The sequence below is a fragment of the Phaseolus vulgaris genome, chromosome 2, assembly GCF_000499845.2.
Source record: "Phaseolus vulgaris cultivar G19833 chromosome 2, P. vulgaris v2.0, whole genome shotgun sequence".
NCBI lineage: Eukaryota > Viridiplantae > Streptophyta > Magnoliopsida > Fabales > Fabaceae > Phaseolus > Phaseolus vulgaris.
In genome coordinates, this window is record NC_023758.2 from 33,376,064 (window position 1) to 33,396,982 (window position 20,919).

General features: G+C 34.0%; 2 protein-coding genes across 10 annotated transcripts; one reads left to right on the forward strand and one right to left on the reverse strand.

Annotated features, from left to right (window-relative positions):
- Window positions 1-869: 869 nt before the first annotated feature.
- On the forward strand, window positions 870-5,346 carry LOC137811565 (uncharacterized). 2 transcript variants are annotated; one of them, XR_011081097.1, is made up of 5 exons: window positions 896-1,756; window positions 2,429-2,860; window positions 2,960-3,266; window positions 4,247-4,884; window positions 4,998-5,346. XR_011081097.1 is itself a non-coding variant. In XM_068613351.1 (4 exons), exons 1-4 carry the CDS (start codon window positions 1,220-1,222, stop codon window positions 4,375-4,377), a joined length of 1,407 nt encoding a protein of 468 aa, XP_068469452.1. In that variant the 5' UTR covers window positions 870-1,219; the 3' UTR covers window positions 4,378-5,346. The 2 variants fall into 2 exon arrangements, 1 of the variants encoding a protein (XP_068469452.1); XM_068613351.1 differs by having other exon boundaries at window positions 870-1,756; window positions 4,247-5,346.
- A 9,330-nt stretch (window positions 5,347-14,676) lies between these two features.
- Window positions 14,677-18,857, reverse strand: LOC137811573 (cyclin-dependent kinase G-2). Of its 8 annotated transcripts, XR_011081103.1 has the most exons (9): window positions 18,611-18,761; window positions 16,609-18,401; window positions 16,040-16,175; window positions 15,817-15,905; window positions 15,715-15,737; window positions 15,520-15,631; window positions 15,332-15,438; window positions 15,000-15,166; window positions 14,677-14,929 (listed from the first exon to the last, which is right to left on the reverse strand). XR_011081103.1 is itself a non-coding variant. In XM_068613364.1 (7 exons), the coding sequence occupies exons 2-7, from the start codon at window positions 18,312-18,314 to the stop codon at window positions 15,067-15,069; spliced, it is 2,250 nt and encodes a 749-aa protein (XP_068469465.1). In that variant the 5' UTR covers window positions 18,315-18,401; window positions 18,611-18,791; the 3' UTR covers window positions 14,677-15,066. The 8 variants fall into 8 exon arrangements, 2 of the variants coding, with proteins under 2 accessions (XP_068469465.1, XP_068469464.1); XR_011081102.1 differs by having other exon boundaries at window positions 16,609-18,857; XR_011081099.1 differs by lacking the exon at window positions 15,715-15,737 and having other exon boundaries at window positions 18,611-18,808.
- Between the last annotated feature and the right edge of the window lie 2,062 nt (window positions 18,858-20,919).

Here is a 20,919-nt window from a genome sequence, read left to right on the forward strand (position 1 = left end):
TTTTTTTTCTTTATATATATAACATTTTATCTTTTTCTAAATCATATATTATTGGATTCTGGAGTATATATTAACTTTGATCTTTTATAAGATATTTTTTAAGTACTATATTAAACTACTTATTACCAAAACCATTTCAATTTTACAATACATTATTATTGTATTTGAAAAAGTTATTGAATTTTTATGTATGAACAATAGTTTCCAAAAATATGTGGACAAAAGTATTTGATTAAATTAAATATTTTAAAGTATGTTTTGCTTAAATACTTTTAAAAACTATAAATATAACTAATTTATTTATGAGATGAAATTAGTTTATGGGTAAGTTTTAAAATATTTTACTTTTAAATTAATATTTTTTAATTACTTTTCTCTTTTATGGAAAAGTGTTTTTTTTTTTAAACTTGTGTCTATGTACTAACTCTGTAAGAGAAGTAAAAACGTAATTATTACAATAAAAACCTAATTATTAAGACATTGTTAAAATGGGACAAAATTATATGAAACTTCTGTACATTAAAATTAACTATACGATCTTATAGATTAATTAATATAGATGGAGAAACAAGTCCTCATTTTGCTGGCATGATCTACTTCGTTATATTTTTAAGAAAACACTAATAAATATTTCAAAAGTACTACTAAGAATATAGAAACTTTGTTAATAATATATAGCTTCATCATGCTCTTTAGAATTTTACTCATTGAGCAATATGATAATATGATATTTTAAAATATTAATTTTTGTTCCAGGTATTAATTCAAAATAAAAATAAAAATATTGAAGTTGTTCATTATAGCTTAATTTTTCAAAAAAAACAGGTAGACAGGTGCATTATTAATCTTAAAAAGAGGGTATGAAAAATAAAGAAATAATTGAATCCTCCTTCCCACGTCACAGAGTTTGTTAACTGCTTAAGGAACCAGCAATTGAAAAATGGTCTCTCTCACGATCAACCCACCGTTTCTTCTTATTCTCCCGGTGGAGACCTTTATTCTTTTCATCCAACGGTTCAGAGTTTCCATAAGATGCCACGCGTCACGAGACGACGCAAGTTGCATTTGATCCCAGGTGTGTTCTGAACGCGATTCCTTTGGGGAGGATGAAGAAGAAAGGTATTAAGGTAGTTGAGGTGAGGTGAGGTGAATTTAGGAGACTCGGTCCTACCCTACTAAGATACGGTTATAGCGGTGGGGGATCCGCAACAGAACAGAGATGACTAATCTGCAAATACAAACAGAAGAAGCCGGTCATAGTCAAACCCCGCTTCTAATTTCAATTCAACATCAACAACAAGCAGACCAAAATGGGGATACTAATGCTAATACCAATAATAATGATAATAAGAAGAACGACGATGATGGTGATGGTGATGGTGACGGAGAGAATGACTATGAGGAGGACGAGAGTGAAGTGGAGGAGAGCTTGGCGCGGTTGGAGTGGTTTCTGACCGTGTTAGGGTTCAACCAGCACTCGGTGTTCAGTTTGGTGCTTTCGTGGACCGTGTTCGCGGCGGTTGGAGTGGCGGCGCCACTTGTGGCGCTGTCCATGTGCAAGTGCGCGGAGTGCGATAGGTATGAGATTCAGACCTTTGAGATGGTGATCGTGGGGTTTCAGGCGACTCTCGCCGCCGTGTCCTTGCTCTGTCTCTCCCACAACCTCCGCAAGTACGGTCTCCGCAGGTTCCTCTTCGTTGACCGCTACTCTGGAAAGATGCATTGCTTTCACCGTGACTACGTCGCTCAGATTTCGGTCTGTTTCTTTGTCTCCTTCGCTAGCTCCAGCGATAATTGCACTGTTTGTCATCTGCTTTACTTGCGTGCTTAATTGCTTTATTTGACTCGAGTTTTTTGGTGATGAACACTTTTTGGCGTCGTTAGGGTTTTTGCTCGAAATCAGAATTCGTTGCTCTTTGTTCTATTCTTGTTATTATTATTATTATTATTATTATTGAACATTTGCCTTATTTGAGAACTTTTCGAAATGAGAGGAGTCAAATCGTTGAAGATTATCTTGTATTGTTTCGGTTCTTCCTTATTCGATTGTATGAACATGTTATCATTCCTTATTATTCTTCTATTCCTCATCAAACAGATCTAAAAGTTAGAACAAATAATGTACGAAACTTACACAGTTCCACAGGTGTTTTTCAATCGAAATTAGAGTTTCACTTCTGGAATTTGTATAATAAGAGATGCATTAAATGCCAACATAGATTACTTCAGGATTTTTTATGATAAAAGATTCATTAAATGTCAACACAGATTGCCGAAGTGAAACTTTTCATTTTGATTGGAGAGCACAAGGCTAGTTTATTACGGTATCTTGTATAAAAAAACTACCTTACAAAGTCATACAGTGTGATTTCTGATTAATTCAGAGTCAAATTTTATGGCAATTAAACTTTGCTTTTACTGTTAATAGGGATCTATGCGCTTGCTTTTTCTGTGGGTTTTGCCATGTTTCCTTCTGAAGACCGCCCGAGAAATCATTCGCATTTTCTATGTTCAACATGGGTCCTGGTGGCTTTCATTCGCTATTCTATCAGCTTTGATTATATCCTGGACTTATATGAGTACAATTTCTCTGTCCGCCTGCATTTTATTTCACTTGGTCTGCAGTTTGCAAGTGATCCATTTTGATGATTATGGGAAGCTCTTGCAAAGGGAAAGTGATGTTATAGTTTTTATGGAAGAGCACATTCGGTTGCGTTATCATCTCTCCAAGATAAGTCATAGGTTCAGAATCTATCTGCTTCTGGAGTTCTTGGTTGTCACGGCTAGCCAAGTTGTGACGCTTTTGCAGGTCACTGGATATGGTGAAATGCTTACCTTCATTAATGGTGGAGATTTTGCTGTGAGTTCTACACTATGTTCAAAGTGTTTATGCATTTAGATTTAATGAACTAGTTACTTTCATTTCACCATTCATCGTGTAATGTTTTTTTTTTCTCAGGTATCCACACTTGTTCAGGTGGTGGGCATCATTATTTGTTTGCATGCTGCAACAAGAATTTCTCATAGAGCTCAAGGCATTGTTTCCCATGCAAGCAGGTGGCATGCAATGCTAACATGCACATCTTCTGATGCACCACAATTGAGGAGCTCTGCTAGTGCAGGGAGCTTGGAGGCTGCAAACCATTTAAATGCCATACATGTAGACTATTCTGAAAGTGATCTGGAGTCAATGGATTATGCTGGAATGTTTTCGAATACCCAATGGGCTTCTTACGTGTCTTCACATCACAAGAGACAAGCTTTTGGTATGTATTACCTGTCTGTAAACTGATCAATGTTACATTTTTTTTTTCTCGTGATAAAAAGAAATTGTTTATAGAAACATCATATTATCATATATGCTTCCTTGGTATCTTGTAATTTCTTATAATTTCATCTTGCATGAGAACATAAAATAATCTGATAATGTTACACGAAATGCTGTGAAGGGTATAGGTGTGTTGCAAGGCCAAATTGAGATGAAATAATACTTCAACGACAGATTATTGAAATCAGAACTAGGAAAGATCCAAGGAAAATTTATGTTAGTGTAGTTTTCTGGTTTTATTAAGTTTTTTATTAATATATTGTGAAGTCTATTTTATCTTGTACATTCAACTCATACTGAAAACATTTGGTCCAGTGAAAGAGGTATCTAACATTGTCTAAGAGAAGGAAAAACGTATTTCTGCTAATTTTCTCTAAAAGGTACATCCGAGTGATATTCATTTGCATTATTATCTTTCGTGTTCATGAACCAATACTAGCTTAAAATGGCTACCTACAGCAGGCTATGCAAACATTTATTATGATACATCTGATTAGATTAACAAATTAGCTTTCTTAGAATCATCTTCCATATGTAATGTGCAATAAACATGCCATCTCTAGAAAATATTGAAAGCCTAAAGGTTCATTTTGCATATGTAGATTACTATTACTAGGTCATTCCCTTGTCCTCATAATAATTACCACATAAATCACAATTTTTTGCAAATGTGAATTTTCTCATTTTGTGAGATTAGTGCGCTGAATTTCCTGGTTCATATATGAATGACTTTATTTATTATCAATACATTGGCAGTCGTGATAAATTACACACAACTTCTATACAACTGCTTTTGGAATGTATTTTTCAAGTTGAGAAACCTTGTTCCTTCTGGTTTCAAGACTTGAACTCTGGCTGTTAGCTTGTTTTGTGTCCACCAGGAGGATTTCGTGCTTATTGTTTTCTTCAAATATGCAGTGATGTATTTGCAGACAAATCCAGGAGGAATAACAATATTTGGATGGACAGTGGATCGATCTCTAGTCAACACAATATTTTTCCTTGAATTAAGTCTGGTTACCTTTGTTCTCGGTCAGACGCTAATCTAAGGATAAAATTTGCTCGCTGACCAAACAAGCCTTTCGTTTTAGGCCTTTCCGGCGGTTATGATTTTCATTTTGATTGAAAGCCCTCCACTAATAGCCATAGTTCTTCCTGGGGACCCAAGGATAATGAATTTATATGCCGAGCCAGGAGAAATTATTACATGATCTGAGATACCAGTTTCAAATGATCTCCTCCATGTAGCAAAAAAAAGGAGTTTTTACTCTCGGAAATTGACAAACTAGGTTACACATCACATGGAGATTAGCGGGGACTATGGACGCTTGGAGCTTCTAATAATTTCTTCTGTGTCAGAATGTTGCATGCACACAGCAAAGAAGCAGACCCGTGATCATGAGATTTGTGGTGCCGCTGTCAAATATGCCCTTTGGCCTCTTCCCCAATTCCCCAGCAACGCAAATATCATCTCCAAATTCTGTTCGTGATTCTTATTCCTCCCGTCAGCATACTGACACTTTTGTTGATCTTGTGACTTCGAATTAGCACATTAGGCAAGCAAACAACTTTTCCTTAAATCCATACAAGCGCAAAAGATATTTGCGGTTTTTAACATACTTGGGCTAATCGAAGCAGTCTTTCTCATTGTTTTGATTCTTAACCTTAGGTTTGCACCATCTCATTTGAAATGGAAGGATCATATTTGTAGAAGAGTTTCCCCATTCTCTGGACATTTGTGGCTCTTATAAGTGCGTTGTCTTGTTGAATGCGTATAACTTTTGCTCTTACGCTAAGGGCCAATCGCGTTGGGTGTTCAAGTCTTGGTGGACAGTGATATTTCCAACCAAGTAATGTTGCTTGCAAATTCTGATGTAGTTAGGTTACAGTATTTCTTTTTATTATTGTTTGAGATATCCTTAGGGCGATTTATATTATGTAATGGACAATATTTTGAATTTAGCTGGTGCCGATCAGCTTTGTAAGATGTTTATAATAAAGCAACGAACCTTTGTCCATACTATCTTAGAAATACCGTTATACAGTTAAGTGAGGAAAAATGATGTTTTCCTGATTCCTAAAGGAAAAATGATACCTTTGTCCATTTTCTTCCGAATGTTGTTTTCTTTATAACTAAGCAAATTTCACTTATTTTTTTATTTAATAATCATTAATCGTTTGCAGAGTGAGATTTTGTTTTAGACTTTAAAATTATGGATTTTAGTTTCTATAATATGAGTAAATTTGTTATTGATCTTTCTTTTTTTTTCTCTTTCAAATACTCCAAATTTAAAATGAATATTTTTGGTTCCTGGAGATTAGGAATGTAGGAAAGTTTATAAGATGTTAACATTATACAACAAAAAATTAAACATTTTTTAGAATGATCACTTGATCTTCTTTTAAGCATATAAATTGTTAGCAAGTGTCACATACTAGTAAGGTTTTAAAACACAAACAAAGTTGATTTTCTGATATGTGAGTTATCACTTTTCATAAGGACTTATTTGCAGTGTATTGTGCAAGTTTTTCAGGATACAACAAAATTTTATTGAAATTTTTTGAGAATCAGAACTAGCAAAAGCTACTCTTAAAAGGGTAAGAACCCAACAAACTCAAAAAAATTAGAAAGTAAAAGAAAAGAATAAAAATGAGTGAAGAGGAAGAGAGGGAGAGGAAAAAATGTGAGAAGATGAAGAGGCAATGAAGTTGTGAGTGATGTGGACGAAACCCTTTTTATATAAGGAGAAGAACAAAAATCTGATGCAACTTTCACAACCTAGATTACTGACACGCTCCATGGGCCTGGACGTCAGAAACAGAGCAACTGTCGGAGATGGAGGAAGACCTGCGAGAAAGGAGGAAGACACTCCCCTGATCTAGATGGCGCCAGACCTGGACCATCTCGAAACTGCAGAGATACCGTCCAACTTCCATTTATTTCTCGATTCCGTGTTCCGCAAAACTCTCCCCTGGATTTGAAATGGGATAGGAACGTTCACTGCGTCACCTTTGCAACTCTTGCTTAATTTTCGCACCACTCTATTTTGATATCTTTAGCGATATCTGATGGGTTCCAACAATCCCCCACATTTGCAAAAGATAAAACATACAAACAAGAAAATCATGGGTTCATATAAGATGTAATGCATCAAAGCTGGTATAGCAAGCTATATGAACTAGTCTTAGATTGATGAACTTAACACACAATGTAGTTGGTATAACAAGCTATCTGAACCAAGACACTTAGTATGTGTTAGAGGTTTATCAGTCACAATACACCCCCACATTACTTGTTATCATTGTATTACGCTTACTTGGCCATGTGCGTATTCAGTATTCATGAGTGCTGAGATATCGCTAAGATCTCATGCAAGAGACCCCACTTGAAACTCATATAGGTAATTTCATCAAGTGTATGCTGCAAATCATACATCACCCATAAGGAATATGAAAATCATTAAAACTTTGTTAATTGTTAAAACTCTTTTACCTTAGAGTTTTAACCACAAAGTTTATCATCTCGATAATGCAGTATCTATCACTTTCACACACACCATAGGAATGAACCTTATTCCTGGGATCTCCAATCACAAAGGTCGGGTTTCCATTACTTGTTTGTTTGCAAGTGGCTTAAGTCTCATTCCCCTCGATGATTCTAAAATCAGTTTTCTCCCTAGGGGTTTTGTCAGAGAATCTGCCAAATTTTGTTTTGACTTGACATAGTAAATAGAATTGTTCCACTCTTTAGCAACTGCTTCACTAAATTATGTCTTAATTGTATATGTTTGTTCTTTCCATTATAGGTTTTATTTTTAGTTATAGCTATTATTCGATTGGCAATAATGCATTGATACAGATAATTTCATTCCTAATGTTTGCTAAGAAGTTTTTCAATCACTCAGATTCCATTTCGAGAGCAACAGCTTAGATTCCATTGTTGGTCTTGCAATAATATTTTGCCTGGTTGATCTCCATGTAACTGCACCACCCCAAGTGTAAATACATAACCACTAGTGGATTTTATCTCATTTGAATCAGAGATCCAGTTAGCATAATTGTACCCTTCTAGAACAACGAGAAATCTACTATACTCAATGGCATAATCCATTGTACCTCTCAAGTATTTCATGAGTCTCGCAAGCGCATCCTAATGATCCTAACCAGGACATTGAGTGTATCTACTTAGTGTACCTACTGCATAAGCAATATCTGATCTAGAAAAGCTCATTAGATGCAATAAGCTTCCAATTATTTGGGCATGCTTAGTTTGAGAAATAGATTCTTCTATGTTCTTCTTAAATTTAGAGTTAGCATCATAAGGGGTTTTCACTGGCTTAAAGTCATAGTAACCAAACTTCTTAAGAAGTTTTTCAGTGTATTATTTTTGGGATAGTAATATACCATTTCCCTTTCTTATAATTTTAACTCCTAGAATCACACTTGCTTCACCCATGTCTTTCATCTCAAACTTAGATCCAAGAAATAATTTGTTTTAAAAACAATATCATTGCATGTGCTTAGCCAAAAGTGATTGTGTCCAAAGAATGTGTGTAGTTCAGTCAAAAGTGGTTGAATCCAAAATAATTGTATCTTGCAAAGTTAGTGAAAACTTGATCGAGTTGATCAAGAATTGGACACAATCTAGGTTTGTTAGAAGAATTATTAAAATAACTTGTGTAAATCTCTTTATTTGTTATCTTTTATATTGAATTTTATTTATTTACTTCTAATCAAAGAAAGAAAGTTTTGCAAAATCTAGTTTTTTTAAAATATAAATCAACAATGTATCTATCCTTTTTGCCTTTTTGAAGTTGCATCTAACAAGCTTCCTCAAATAAATCTCCCAACTGAAACTTCTTTTTGTTCGTGTTTATAGACAAAGCTTTGTGAAAAGTTTTAAAAAAATAAATAAATGCAAAATTCATTCCTTCCTTCCTTCTTGTATATTTGGCATATTCTCACCGTTGGTATTAGAGTTCAACCTTTAAAGGGTTAAACGCTTGTTTGCAACTACAAAGAAGATCCACATGGCTGACATAAAAGGGTGTCTAATCGTTGAGGTAGCATCCCTCACAAAGCCATCAACGTTTCTAAGGAGGACTACCCCTACTGGAAGGATATGATGAAGATGTACATCAAGTTCATACGAGGAGATACTATCATTAAAGTGCTAAAAGAGGATTGGATACAAGACAAGTTTGAGCAGATGCATTTGAACAACAAAGTAATTTACATGTTTATCTATGATTTGTAAAAAAACGAATATAAAAAGGTTTGCAAATTGAAGAGTGTCAAGGATATTTGGTACTCCTTGAAAATGAACACCAAAAAGTAAATGAAAATGTTTAGTTGAGGAAAGTTATCACCTTCACACGCTAATATGAGTCTTTCACCATGAAAGATGGTGTGATTGTGGATTGGGTTTTGTATACTTTTGAACTATAGCTTTGAAAAGTTAAGAATCATGTTAAGAATTGGTCACTAATTCTAACAATTGGTGTCAGAGTTGAGTTCTTGAAAGTTACTCAATTTTCGATCCTAAAATCTTTTTTGAAAATGGTTGAAAAACTATCCTTTAGACATGGTGCTTCTATTAAAAGGTAACATTTATTTTGTGGACTGAACTATCAATTTTGGTGCCTATATTTAAGGACAAAGACCACCACTTTTCAGGAGGCAAATAAAGAAGCAGATGTGAGATGAGCTTTTAGAAATCTTGAGAATGCTCGAGATGCATCTCTAAGATAACTAGCAAAAGAAGCATTTACATTGTTTGAACAAGGTCTTTATGCAAGATTATATGAAAGTAAATGAAAGAAAGTTGGAGCTTTGAAATCTTTAGATAAGAAAAAAAATACTTATGAGGTTAAGGCAAAAAAATTTAATTGCTGAAGAAATATCTCTCATCTCAAAAAAGTTTAAGCAAATGATTAACGAAAAAGTCAGTGCTCGCCAACAAAAGATAGGAAAGTTTCATAAAAAAAAGAGTTAAAGATAACTTTTTGGTTATCTTCTCTGAGTGTAGAATACCTAGCCACGCCCCCAAACTGGAAGAAAAGCAAAGATTTAAGAGGAAAACTTTAATGGCCATATAGGAAAATTCAGACTTCAATGAAAATCTATGTCTGATAAAAAAATTTGCAGCGGATAAGGAATTAATAACTCCAACTTTTCTTTTCAAACTTATCATATCCATCGTTTGATGAAGATGGTGAAAATTATGTCTAATAAAGATATTTTTACTAGCTACAACAAAATCTTTGGCAGTATTTAAAATTAAGATAAAAAAATTTAAAGCTTTAGATTTTAAAATAAGAAGCTCAAAGAGAAACACAGATGCTGAAAAGATAAAGATAAAGTCTCTTGAAGGAAAGATATTTTTCTGCAAGAGCATTTTTCTAAATTTGCTAAGAGTTCAAAACTCTCAATCCTCTCTTCTCAATCGTAAGACATTCATCAGATAAATTTGACCTAGATTACGACTTGAAAAGATAAATTATGTTAAGAATATTAAGACTATTTACCATATTGTGATATGTTTAGACACTCCAATATTAGATGCAAGCACAAGAAGTAAGATAAATCTAATAAGAAAGATCCAAAAAGATGTAGGAATCAAAGAATCTTATAATTCTTGTTGCAAATACGTTGTATGGAAAAAGCTGATAGACTAAGTTTCTAAATATGTTATTTGCTTTGCTTTAACTAATTGTATGAATTGCTTATATACAGAAACTCAACTCTTTTATATCCTTTATTTATCAAAATAATTATATTCATTTTATCTAAACAATTCGTGATTTTTATCCTACGTTAAAAATTTGTATATCTTTTGTGTTATGTCTTCTGTTTTTTTTACTATATTTTCTTTAATGTTTCTTAAAAAAAATATGCGTGGGGAGAATTTTATTTCAGTAATTATTGCTGTATTGATATTTTGATATATTATGTTATCAGAAAAGATTCAGAATCAATTGTTCAAAGTAAAGTAAAACAAACTCGTACACTTTTTCAAATTCATATGCATTCCCTCTTCCTGCAACAGCTTCGGTATAAAGGTTTAGTTCCTATATACTACACCATTTGTTCATTGACTGGTTGCCGAATATGAACTCATCTTCCCAAAAGACAAATGAATCAGAAGCGATTTCAGGGATAAATATGTAAATTTTATTTGATTTAATTTAAGGGAAAGTTCGAAAAACGTTTCTACAGGTTACCACCGATCCATCTTAACAATTCAATAATTAATTAATAAATCTAGTGGTAAATTGTACTTTAGCTCAAATTGAATTAATAAATCTACAGATACATTCTACATTGTGAAACAATTATTTTTTAACTTGATAGAACCATTTAACATAGCATAATATCCAATATTGTTAATCTTAAGTATATCCCTATCAAAAATAATAATAGACATGAGTCCATTTATCATTCAGAAGGCTAATAATGAATACCAATGTATAGAAATTATTATTTGCCTAATTAAAAAAATTAGAATAAAACAAAGTGTATAAACGATTAGAATTACAGTTTTACTGTACTCTTAATTTCCTTCTAATTTAATTTCAATTGTACCCGAATCCAATTTGCAAATACCAAACCGTCCTCAAAGTCCTTTTCCATTAGTCTTAAACAACAGATATTTATCTCCCAAAAATAAATCTTAGATATTCATATAATAACCCTAACTAGAAGACAGCTTAAAACATTAATAGAATTATAAATTTACTTTTAACAAATGCTATTGAGTGCTCTATAGACACTGATTAGAAAAATAAAAGCAAAATGGTTTTTATAGGAATGCATTAGAACCGTTCTCCTATGGTTTGTTATAGCGCTTATGGATTTCGATACAACCGATATTCTTAAAATAATAGTTAGCAAGACGTTTTACTTTAATAATCTCATTCGGAGTTCAGATTTAAAGGTGTCTTAAATAATTAAGTTAAGAGTTCATTTGACTGAACCAAAAAAATCAACTGCAACTCAACAAAAGGAGTTTGATATACAAGATCTACCATTACCCAAAATGTTCGCCAATCCTTGACAAGAGGTTAGCAATTACACTTCAATATACATTAAGAAAAATTAGAGGTTCAACCTTTTAGTATAGTTTAGGTTACCTGTAAGGTGAAATGGATCTATTAGAAAATCAACAAAATTCAAAACCTTAACTTATTGGGAGGGTTGGAAATCCCATAGAATACATCATCCGACGTTGCGTTTTTTCGGCCTTTTCCCTAGGTGCTTAGCAGTCCTAACTTCCACTCTTGCTGTGTGAACCATGTTATTTTGTGTTCCCGTTTCCTGCTCAATTTTTCTCTACCTTTAACAAGGCAAAACTATTCAAGCAATTTTTATTTCTCTCTACCTGCCACATATCAAAGGCAACTCCATGCAATTTTTATTTTTTGTTTCACAATTCAAAAGACCATTCATGCAACATTCATCAAATAAATTCTTGATTACTGCTCCATTTTCTCAAATTCTTACGAACTATTTACAACATTGTAAAATCATACATAAGTTGTATACTTGTCACAAATATACCCACCATGATTTTATATCCTTTTAATTGTACAATGACTTTTTATGCATTTTAGTTTACTAAATTGAAACAAAAGGTCCTAGGCACCTGACCCCATAAAATTTCAAGTTAGACACAAGAAAAACTCAAGTATTCCATCCTACAGACACAGCAAAAAAAACACATACAGACGAAACCCTAAACCTATAGGCACGATAAAACAATATATGTGCATGTACTGAATTGCCTCTGTATGCCTAGTGTGTATTCAACTACCCACTCCAGTCCAAAATAGTTCAAGCCTTCTACTATGTCAAACAATATACATAGATAAACAATAACCTCGAAGAGTAACTAAAACAATATATATGCATGTAATGAATTGCTTCTATGCCTAGTGTATGTTTGAATTCATCTCCAAATTCAAGGTCATGCGCTAAGATTTAGGTTCAATGTCATCGATGTGTACAGAGAAGCACCCAAGTTTGAGTGGATCTTGGGTCTTTCCCTACCTTTACACCCAGTCCAGCCGATGATCCACGAGAACTGTTAATTCACAGATCATTTTCCAATCCTTCGACATAATCCAAATCTTATTTAAGAAAAGATCTTCTACACAACATATAAATGATTTGTGGACACGGCCACTATGAAATACAAACCCATCCACACTTAAATAACAAACCTAATATTTCATATCAAAAACTGTCTTCTACCAATTGAAATATAAAAAAAAAATACAGCTTATGCTTACAGCATTAGCCATCCATTGATGAAATCCAGTAAATGATGTTGAAAGGGAAGTGGATGCTTTACATCTCTTAGCAACCCAATCTCCCAGCTGTACCAATTAATAGAATTATCAATTGTACTATAAGCATTGCAAAAATGCATCAATTCTTGCAGAAATCATGAAAGCATAGTAAAAGGTTTCCGTCTTATATTGAAATTTAAAAGAGAAAAAAACTACCCACAATGTTCAAATGAAAAAATAAGTAAAACAATGACCAAGGAATGTAAACAAGCGGGGAATTGTTGTTCAACCCGGTAAAGTACTTTTCATGGGTATTGGAATATTAAGAAATCTAAAATAACTGTTGGCCATCAGATCAAATTACCGCTTGCAAAATTCTTTTCAAACTACTACAATGTAGTGTGCCCGAGTAAAAAATTCAGGGAATTGTTAAACTGGTTAATATAAAGTTGACTACTTTAATGGGAATTGGAATATTAAGAAATCTCAGTTAACATAAATTTCTCCAATTCTCAGAAAACACACCTGAGTACTTGCTCCTAAACATGCTTCAATCAAAACATTTCACCATAAACTGGGCATAACACTGAGGCAGTCAGTGCATAATTCAATGTTATAATCTACCACATCGCATTTTAGGAGAAGGATGGGCAAGGGGGACCATATCATTGATACTAAGAATTAAGAAATTATTACAGCACAGTAAAAGTAAATAATTCAGATCTTAAAAATCTATAAAGACAAAACGGAAAAACACATTATAACAAACCAAGTTTTGCTTTGTACCTCTAGAGAGACTGAAGGAACAACTAATTGAAGTTCTATACTTTAAGATATACTGGTAACCTCCTCAACCTGCTTGCTTTGATACTTGATACTGCAGTGACATTTGCAGACAACTATCATAAAAAATTCTTGTATTCATATGATAATAAGATAACTGTTTTGCTAACTTTCCACTTCTTGAATTGACGAGAGCAAACACTAGAGGTATGCAAAGCTGAAAATTAGTTGTTTATTTCCTTGTCATGGGGAAGAGAGATGGAAAATAAACTGTTTAAAAAGGGGGAAAATAGGCACAGTAATAAGCATCCAGTAAAAAACTTGGTTGCAAATTTATGGAGCGTTAATCACTGTTCATTGACAATTTGGTCTTGCCTCAAAAATTGGTGTAAAAAAAAGTCATTAACACAAGAATGTGCCTGTTCAAAACAAGAGCACAAATGTTTTCAAACACAGTTGTTAAACATCACAAAACAATATTAGGGGGTGATTTTCTAATCAATAGGAATGATACAAAAGTATAGACCTGTCTTTCAATTTTATTATGGCAGTATTAACAAGTCCAAATAAAAATAAATAAGCTCATAAACAGAGCTAATTGCAAAAATATTCCATCATGGCCATGAAATTTTTTGCAATTCATTTCACTTAGATACAAGAATTGGAAACATTAACCTATCACAGCAAATAAATTCTTGTATAACATTACTTCGGATCCATAAAAATATAGAATGTTTCCTTCTGATAATTGGTCATTGCCCTCAGATAAGAGGTCACAGCCACTTCAAATAAAAAAAAAGTGATGATTAATTCTACTTAAAATTGTCGCATCCACGATAAAATAATTCACAGTAGATCATGTCATCCACAAAATTAAATTTGGGAGAATAATTCATAATATGCCATTGCTGAATTATATAATACAGACCAATAATTTGTTCAGGTAGCAATATTAAGATGAATAAAACAGAACTAAGTACTCTGAACCCTCCATCATCGCCAACACACCCCACTACCACAAAAAACAATACAAACATACATTAAAAATCGGCTGAAGTACTAGAATAGCTTCAAATTCTAGAGACACTATCTGTCTCACACATAAAACATATCCACATTCCTTAATATCCAAGATATCAAAGGAATGCATTACCTTTTAATGCATAATGTCACCCAATTTCTTTGGAAAGATGCACAGAAGGTCCTCTTGCACTTCACACCCACCGTTTCTTGCAAACACAATGTGAATATTAAAATAGAGAGAAGAGAGATAGCTGCTAGAAAATCCAGAGCTTTAATACTCAAAACCAGATAAAATTTGTTTACAAATATGCCAATGGAAATATGTTACAAAGTTTCAGCAGACACTGACAATTCCTAATTTTAGAAGCCAAATGTCACACCTTGAGCAGCAAGCTATGTCCCAGATGCATTTCTATATAATGATCAAGCATCAAGAATGTTAACCTGAAATAAATCTGGTTCCCAGGGAGGTAAAAGAATACATCTTCGCTAAAGCAATAAGTTCCTGTTAAAAAACAGAACGAGTGATCGTCTAAGAAACATGCTTCCAACTTCCATTTAGTGTATTCCCTCACCTCGAACACTAAAACATTCAGCAGTGTTAGAATAACTATTGAGACATAGCCTTAGCAAGCTCCATTCTTAGCCAAAAATTCCACCAGTCCCTGATTCACCCTGCTGCAACTCCTTCCTGCGCTGCTCTTCTAAAGGATCTGGACTCTTGTATATTCTCCGCACACGCCTATTCACATGAAGAAATCATGAAAACTTATCAAAACTGAAAAATTGTAGATAAAGACTCAAAATATTTTCCACAACTTTCCTCCTCTGTCGAGAATATAGAACAGTCAAGTACAGCTTTTGGTATAAAAAAAATTGCTCCAGGATTTCCTATTAGGTTAAATACCTGTCCTGAGCGTGTTGAGCAGGAAATGTAGGCATGAATTCTTTACTTTTGGGAAGAGGAACCTCACGGAACCACTCATGATTTAGAGCAGCTTCGGCAGTGATCCTCTGCATAAAATAGTGTCTTATCTTAATATTCATACAAATATTTATTACCAAATTAATTCGTGTAGCTCATGTAAACTGTACCTTTTCGGGGTCATATGTTAGAAGCTTGTTCAACAGATCAAATCCTGAGTCAGAAAGAACAGGAGATCCCGTGAATGATGTGGCAGGAAACTTTTTACGCAGGAGGTTGTACCTGAAAGGAAGATTCCAACTGTTAATACAAAATAGAAAAGTTGTTCAACAGTCAAGTCACCAAGGAAGGCCAGATAGTCAGACCAGAACCACCCAAAGCTGGAAGCCTGGGAAAACAGTGGCAAAACATAAGCACAATATAATCAAACAGTAACTTTCTAAATAAAGGAAATCGTAAGCACTTACTGGTGTTTGACAAAATTGACCTTGACTCCAGGTAATTTCGAGAAACCAGGCCAAATTGCTTCATTAGGGGTGCCTAGAATCCGAAAAATCTACAAGTAGAATAACAGAAATCAAAAGTCTAAAACAACCACCAAGTAATTAAGTGCAAGACACCACATGTTACAAGGAAATAGAAAAATGATGCAAGAATATATCTGATGAAAAGAAAATAACATTACCATACCTTGTCAAGTTGATCAAACTCCGTTCTCCCATTAAACAGTGGTTCCTTAGATAATAGCTCAGCCATTATACAACCTAGAGACCACATGTCTATGGCTGTTGAATACTGTTTTGATCCCAGAAGAAGTTCAGGTGCCCTGAGAAACATATGGACAACAATTAGGTAAATGACTTCATCTCGGCAAGAGATGTAGCCAAACACATATTGAGATGTGAAGGCAAGTGCAACAAGTGAAACACCCAGTGTGATGACAGAGCATGCACTCATGTAAAAGTATTAATGCTGCATAAAAAAGGATGGATAAGCACGCAAATATTGACCTAAAGTTGCAACTATAAGGCAATGAGGCTACTTTGTTGCATAATAATAATAATAATAGCTTTAAACAAATATTAGTTTTATTACAACCATTTGACATGACAAACATTACTACATGGTTCACAAATTCATGAAAACAGTTAACTAACTATACCTAAGAATGTAATACCAAATATCCTATGATGTAAATAGACACATACAGAGAAAAAGAGAGAAAATCAAATTGCATATATAAGCAGATTAGCATTTACCTGTACCAAAGAGTAACCACCAGGTGTGTATATGGCTTTAAAGGACTCCCATACTGACGAGCCAAGCCAAAATCACAAATTTTGAGCTCACCTCTATTATTTAGAAGCAGATTTGATGTCTTTAAATCCCTATGAAGCACCCAGTTGTCATGAAGATACTTCACACCTTCTAAAAGCTGGATCATCAAGCACTTCACTTCACTCTGGCTGAAAGGTTGCTTCATTGCTTCCATTAGTCCTTTAAGGTCATGCTCCATATATTCCATGACCATGAAAATGCTATCAAGGCTACTTCCTACCACTACTTCTTTAACATCAACTATGGATGGGTGGTGAAAAGAAAGAAGAATGTTTATTTCCCTAAGAGAAGTCAGTGGGAAGCCCTCTTTTTCCTTCTCCATCTTGACCTTCTTCAATGCTACAATTTCTCCAGTCTTTTTATCCCTAGCCCTATATACAACACCATATGTTCCTTCATCTATCTTGTTAAGTCTCTCAAACTCATCAACACTTCTACAACCCTGAAGCATGTTGACAGTTCTTTGAGGTGGAGAAAGAGGTTCCGGAGTCTCCCGACCATCATCTTCATCTTCATATTCCGTGTCCGAGTGACTGACACTGGTTTCACTTTTCCCACCTTGAGGATCAACCTCCATGAAGTCATCCTTCTCTGACTCGATACCAGGATGATCATCACTGCTGGAGGTTCTCCCACGGACACCTCTTTCTTCAGATTCAGATGATCTGGCTCTAGCTCCTTCAATCCCTTCTATCTTGGATTCCACAGGGCTCAATAACTTGTTCCTTAGTCTGCCATCCAAGAACTCAGGAGACACCTTCCTCCTCCGTTTGGGCATTTCCTCATCATTGAGGATCTCACCCTCATCACCAGGAGAGTTATCTCCAGCTGCCCATCTTGAAGACGATATATTGCGAGCTGGAACATAAACTTCACCTTCTAAATGCTCAGCTTCCTCCTGATCATTACCCCACCTCCCTTTCGGAGGTGATGAATGCAAACCTGAAGGAGAGGGCAGGGTAATCTTAGATGCTGCATTCATCTGGAGATCCTCGGTCTCCTTGTTATTGACAGGATGTATTTCAACCCCACCATTTGCAGCATTTGGTGACTGTGACTGTGACTGATGGAGGAACGCCTTTGGCAATGGAGGAGGAGGAGGAAGAGCTGCTGTCACCACTGTAGAGGCAGAAACCCTAACTTTGGATGACTCACTGACATCTTTGTCATCCTGATCCCACACAATGGGCGAGAATTTTCTTTTCCTCTCCGGCACCGGTGGAGATCGGGTTCTTTTTTCTTCCAACATGGCAACCTCGGAGTCTTTCGCACCCGATTCTGATTCAATAGCATCATCAGACCCACTCTCACTGGAAAGCTCACCAGGCTCTCTATCCATTGCCTTGACAGAGAAACCACACCGGCGAGGACCAAGGCCACTACTACCAGAGTCACTCCTACTCGAAGATGATCGGTAACCACCATTAACACCTTCCCTCTCCTTAATATCCCTCTGCCTCACCCTAACCCTGTCCCTGGACCCACCCCTCACAACATCACCGCCACCATTCCTAACACGATCGTAATCCTCTTTCGAATTGGCGAACCCGCGTCTAGAACCTTCGAGTTTCGATTCGCGCTCTCTGAACTCGTTTTCGCGGTAACCGCCATGTCTCCCAGCCGCCATATATCTCTGGCTACCTATATGCGTAAATTACAAGGGAAACCCTAATCCCCCTTCGGAACGACTTCGTATTTTTTTTTTTACGGAACCCTAAACCCAAAAAACAGCAAATCCGTGGAATTTCAAAACTAAAGAAGAAAGCGTGAGAGATCTGAAGGCAATTGGAGATGACGAAAGAAGGTGATATAGAAAAATTATGAGTTGAAATAAAGTAAGAAGGCAAAAAGAGGATTGGTATCGAAACCCTAGAAATTTAGGAAGAGGCGTTGAAGAATTTTATAGAGATTGAAAAGGCTTACCGATGATGATGAATTTGGATATTAAAAGAGAAAGCCCCAGAGAGGCAACGCAATCGAATAAGCGATGCGATGCGATGCGGTGCGGCTGTGAAGAGAAGAGAAAAGAGAGAAAAAGAGAGCGACCCTTCGCGTACAAAGAAAATTGGGCCCTAAAGAAAACAGGGTGACAAAAAAACTGGATATTATCTCGAGACTCCTTTTTCCCAAATGTTTTAAAACAAAATATTATAACACAATGTTTTAACATAACTATTTTATTAGCTTTAAAATATTATAATACAATGTTTTAACCTAAGTATTTTATTAGTTTTAGCGTAAATACATCCCATTCATTGCTCATCTCTTGGAAAAAAAAAACCCAAAAACAATATCGTGTGGAAAGAAAACAGAATTTGAAGTTACAAAGAAAAAATTGAAAAGGATTGTGAGAAGATTAGTTGAGGATTATTTGAAAGAGGAAATGAAATAGAAAAAATAAATAAAATGGTGTTATATAGATTAAGGATATATTAAAAAATAAAATGTGTAAACAAAATTAATGTTATTATAGACAACATGAAAGGAGTATTATTTTATACAACTAAAAATGTAATAAATACATATTTTTAATATAATTTTTATTTTAAATTTACTATATATAAATTGTGTTATGATATTATTGTTAGTTATTTATACGTTTTAAAAATATTAAATCTACTATCTCTTTATATAAAAAAGTTAGGTTTCCAAAATTTATAATAATAAACTTGTTAGTTTGTTTATACATCTATATTTATTTAATATATTTTTGGTGATTTGTAGTTAATTACTAATGGAGTTTCTGTTACAACTTTTTTGTTTTTATTTTCTCTTATTTTTTATTTTTTACTAACTTTTAAAATTTTACTCAATCGATTATATTTCATTGTGTTTGTATCTTCTCAAGAATTTCCTCTTTCTTTTTTCCTTGTTTTCCATTCCCTTCCCTCATCTTTGTTTTTTTTTTTTCTTATATTTATGCAAAAAAAATATAACTCGCTTTATCTTTGACCTTACATATTAAAAGTGCGTTCATTTTTTTTATCGTGTAGATAAATTATATCTTTTATTATTTTCTTCACCATCTAGTTTTATAATTTCTTTTATTATGGATTGTCAATTTTTAACGTTTTATATTCATATGTTAATTAATTTTTTATTTGATTTATTTTTGAAAATCTACATAAGCTAGATATAATACAAAATTATATATTATATATAATATATAAATGAGAACAAATTTCACATCTTATATAGTACATAAATGAGAATAAATCTTACATCTTTGATACTATTTTATGAGGTTGAATTGAACTTATATTTCACTCAAACATGGTATTAGAGTCATTCAAAGTGTATCCTAATCAAGATTTGAACCTAATCATGACACTCGTTATCCGGTTTTCTCAATTTTTACGCTTGATGTCCTTGACATAAACGCAAGATGTCCTCAACATGAATGCACGATGATCTCGGCATGAACCGTGTGTTAGAAATTTCATATTAACTAAAGATAAAATCAATTTATAATATATAAATGAGGTAAACATCACCTTATTGAGATTATTTTGTTATATTGAGTTAGACTTAAATTTCATTACCTTAATATGTATAAAGTGTATAGCAAAAATATCTTGATAAAGGGATAAAGGAACAAATTATTTTAGGATAAAGGAACCTCTTAAGCAATATGCTTAAGAGAGAGCTAGATGTAGTATGTGAGTTTGGGTGAACAATTATTAAAATAAGTTGTGTTACTTGTTCTTCTTGTTAACTACATGACCTAGTCTAGTTCCCTATGATAAGAGTTTAGGCTCTAATCGATCCCCTTTTAGAGCCAATTGTTTCAACAATATTATGTCAACTAAGATCTATGTTAGGAGGTGTTGAAGGTTTCCTTGCAGGTGTGGATAAATTCAATGTTCAAAGCATTTTCTAAGATATATGTTATATTAGCATTGAAAGGGGTATACAAGGTAAATTGAGGACCACGAGGCTCTTGAACCATTGGTGTAAGTTGTGGTAAATGATGAATGTATTCTCTCTTATAAGGTTTCCTCTTTATAGGAGTTGTTCCAACTTTAACTTTGTTCCAAAAACATTTGAGTTCCTCTAATTGCATGAACTCGGTAGCTCTACACCTTAGTTCATTTAAGTCAAATGTTGGCTCGAACAATCTTTAATGCAAACTCCACTCTAAAGTGTTTTGGGGCAGAAATAGTAAAAACAAGTTGTTATTAAAAAATAAAATTTACATTAGACCCTTGATTAAAAAGACTTCGTATGAATTG

What these genes read in the sequence shown, in the direction of transcription:
- LOC137811573 (XM_068613363.1), bottom strand. Translation starts at nt 18,314, where the DNA reads ATGGCGGCTGGGAGACATGGCGGTTACCGCGAAAACGAGTTCAGAGAG. An exon ending in GTCAATTTTGTCAAACACCA is followed by an intron (nt 15,632 to 15,816) that starts GTAAGTGCTTAC and finishes TCTTCCTTTCAG; the next exon opens with GTACAACCTCCTGCGTAAAA. An exon ending in TAACATATGACCCCGAAAAG is followed by an intron (nt 15,439 to 15,519) that starts GTACAGTTTACA and finishes TATTTTATGCAG; the next exon opens with AGGATCACTGCCGAAGCTGC.
- LOC137811565 (XM_068613351.1), top strand. Translation starts at nt 1,220, where the DNA reads ATGACTAATCTGCAAATACAAACAGAAGAAGCCGGTCATAGTCAAACC. An exon ending in ACTACGTCGCTCAGATTTCG is followed by an intron (nt 1,757 to 2,428) that starts GTCTGTTTCTTT and finishes TACTGTTAATAG; the next exon opens with GGATCTATGCGCTTGCTTTT. An exon ending in TTAATGGTGGAGATTTTGCT is followed by an intron (nt 2,861 to 2,959) that starts GTGAGTTCTACA and finishes TTTTTTTCTCAG; the next exon opens with GTATCCACACTTGTTCAGGT.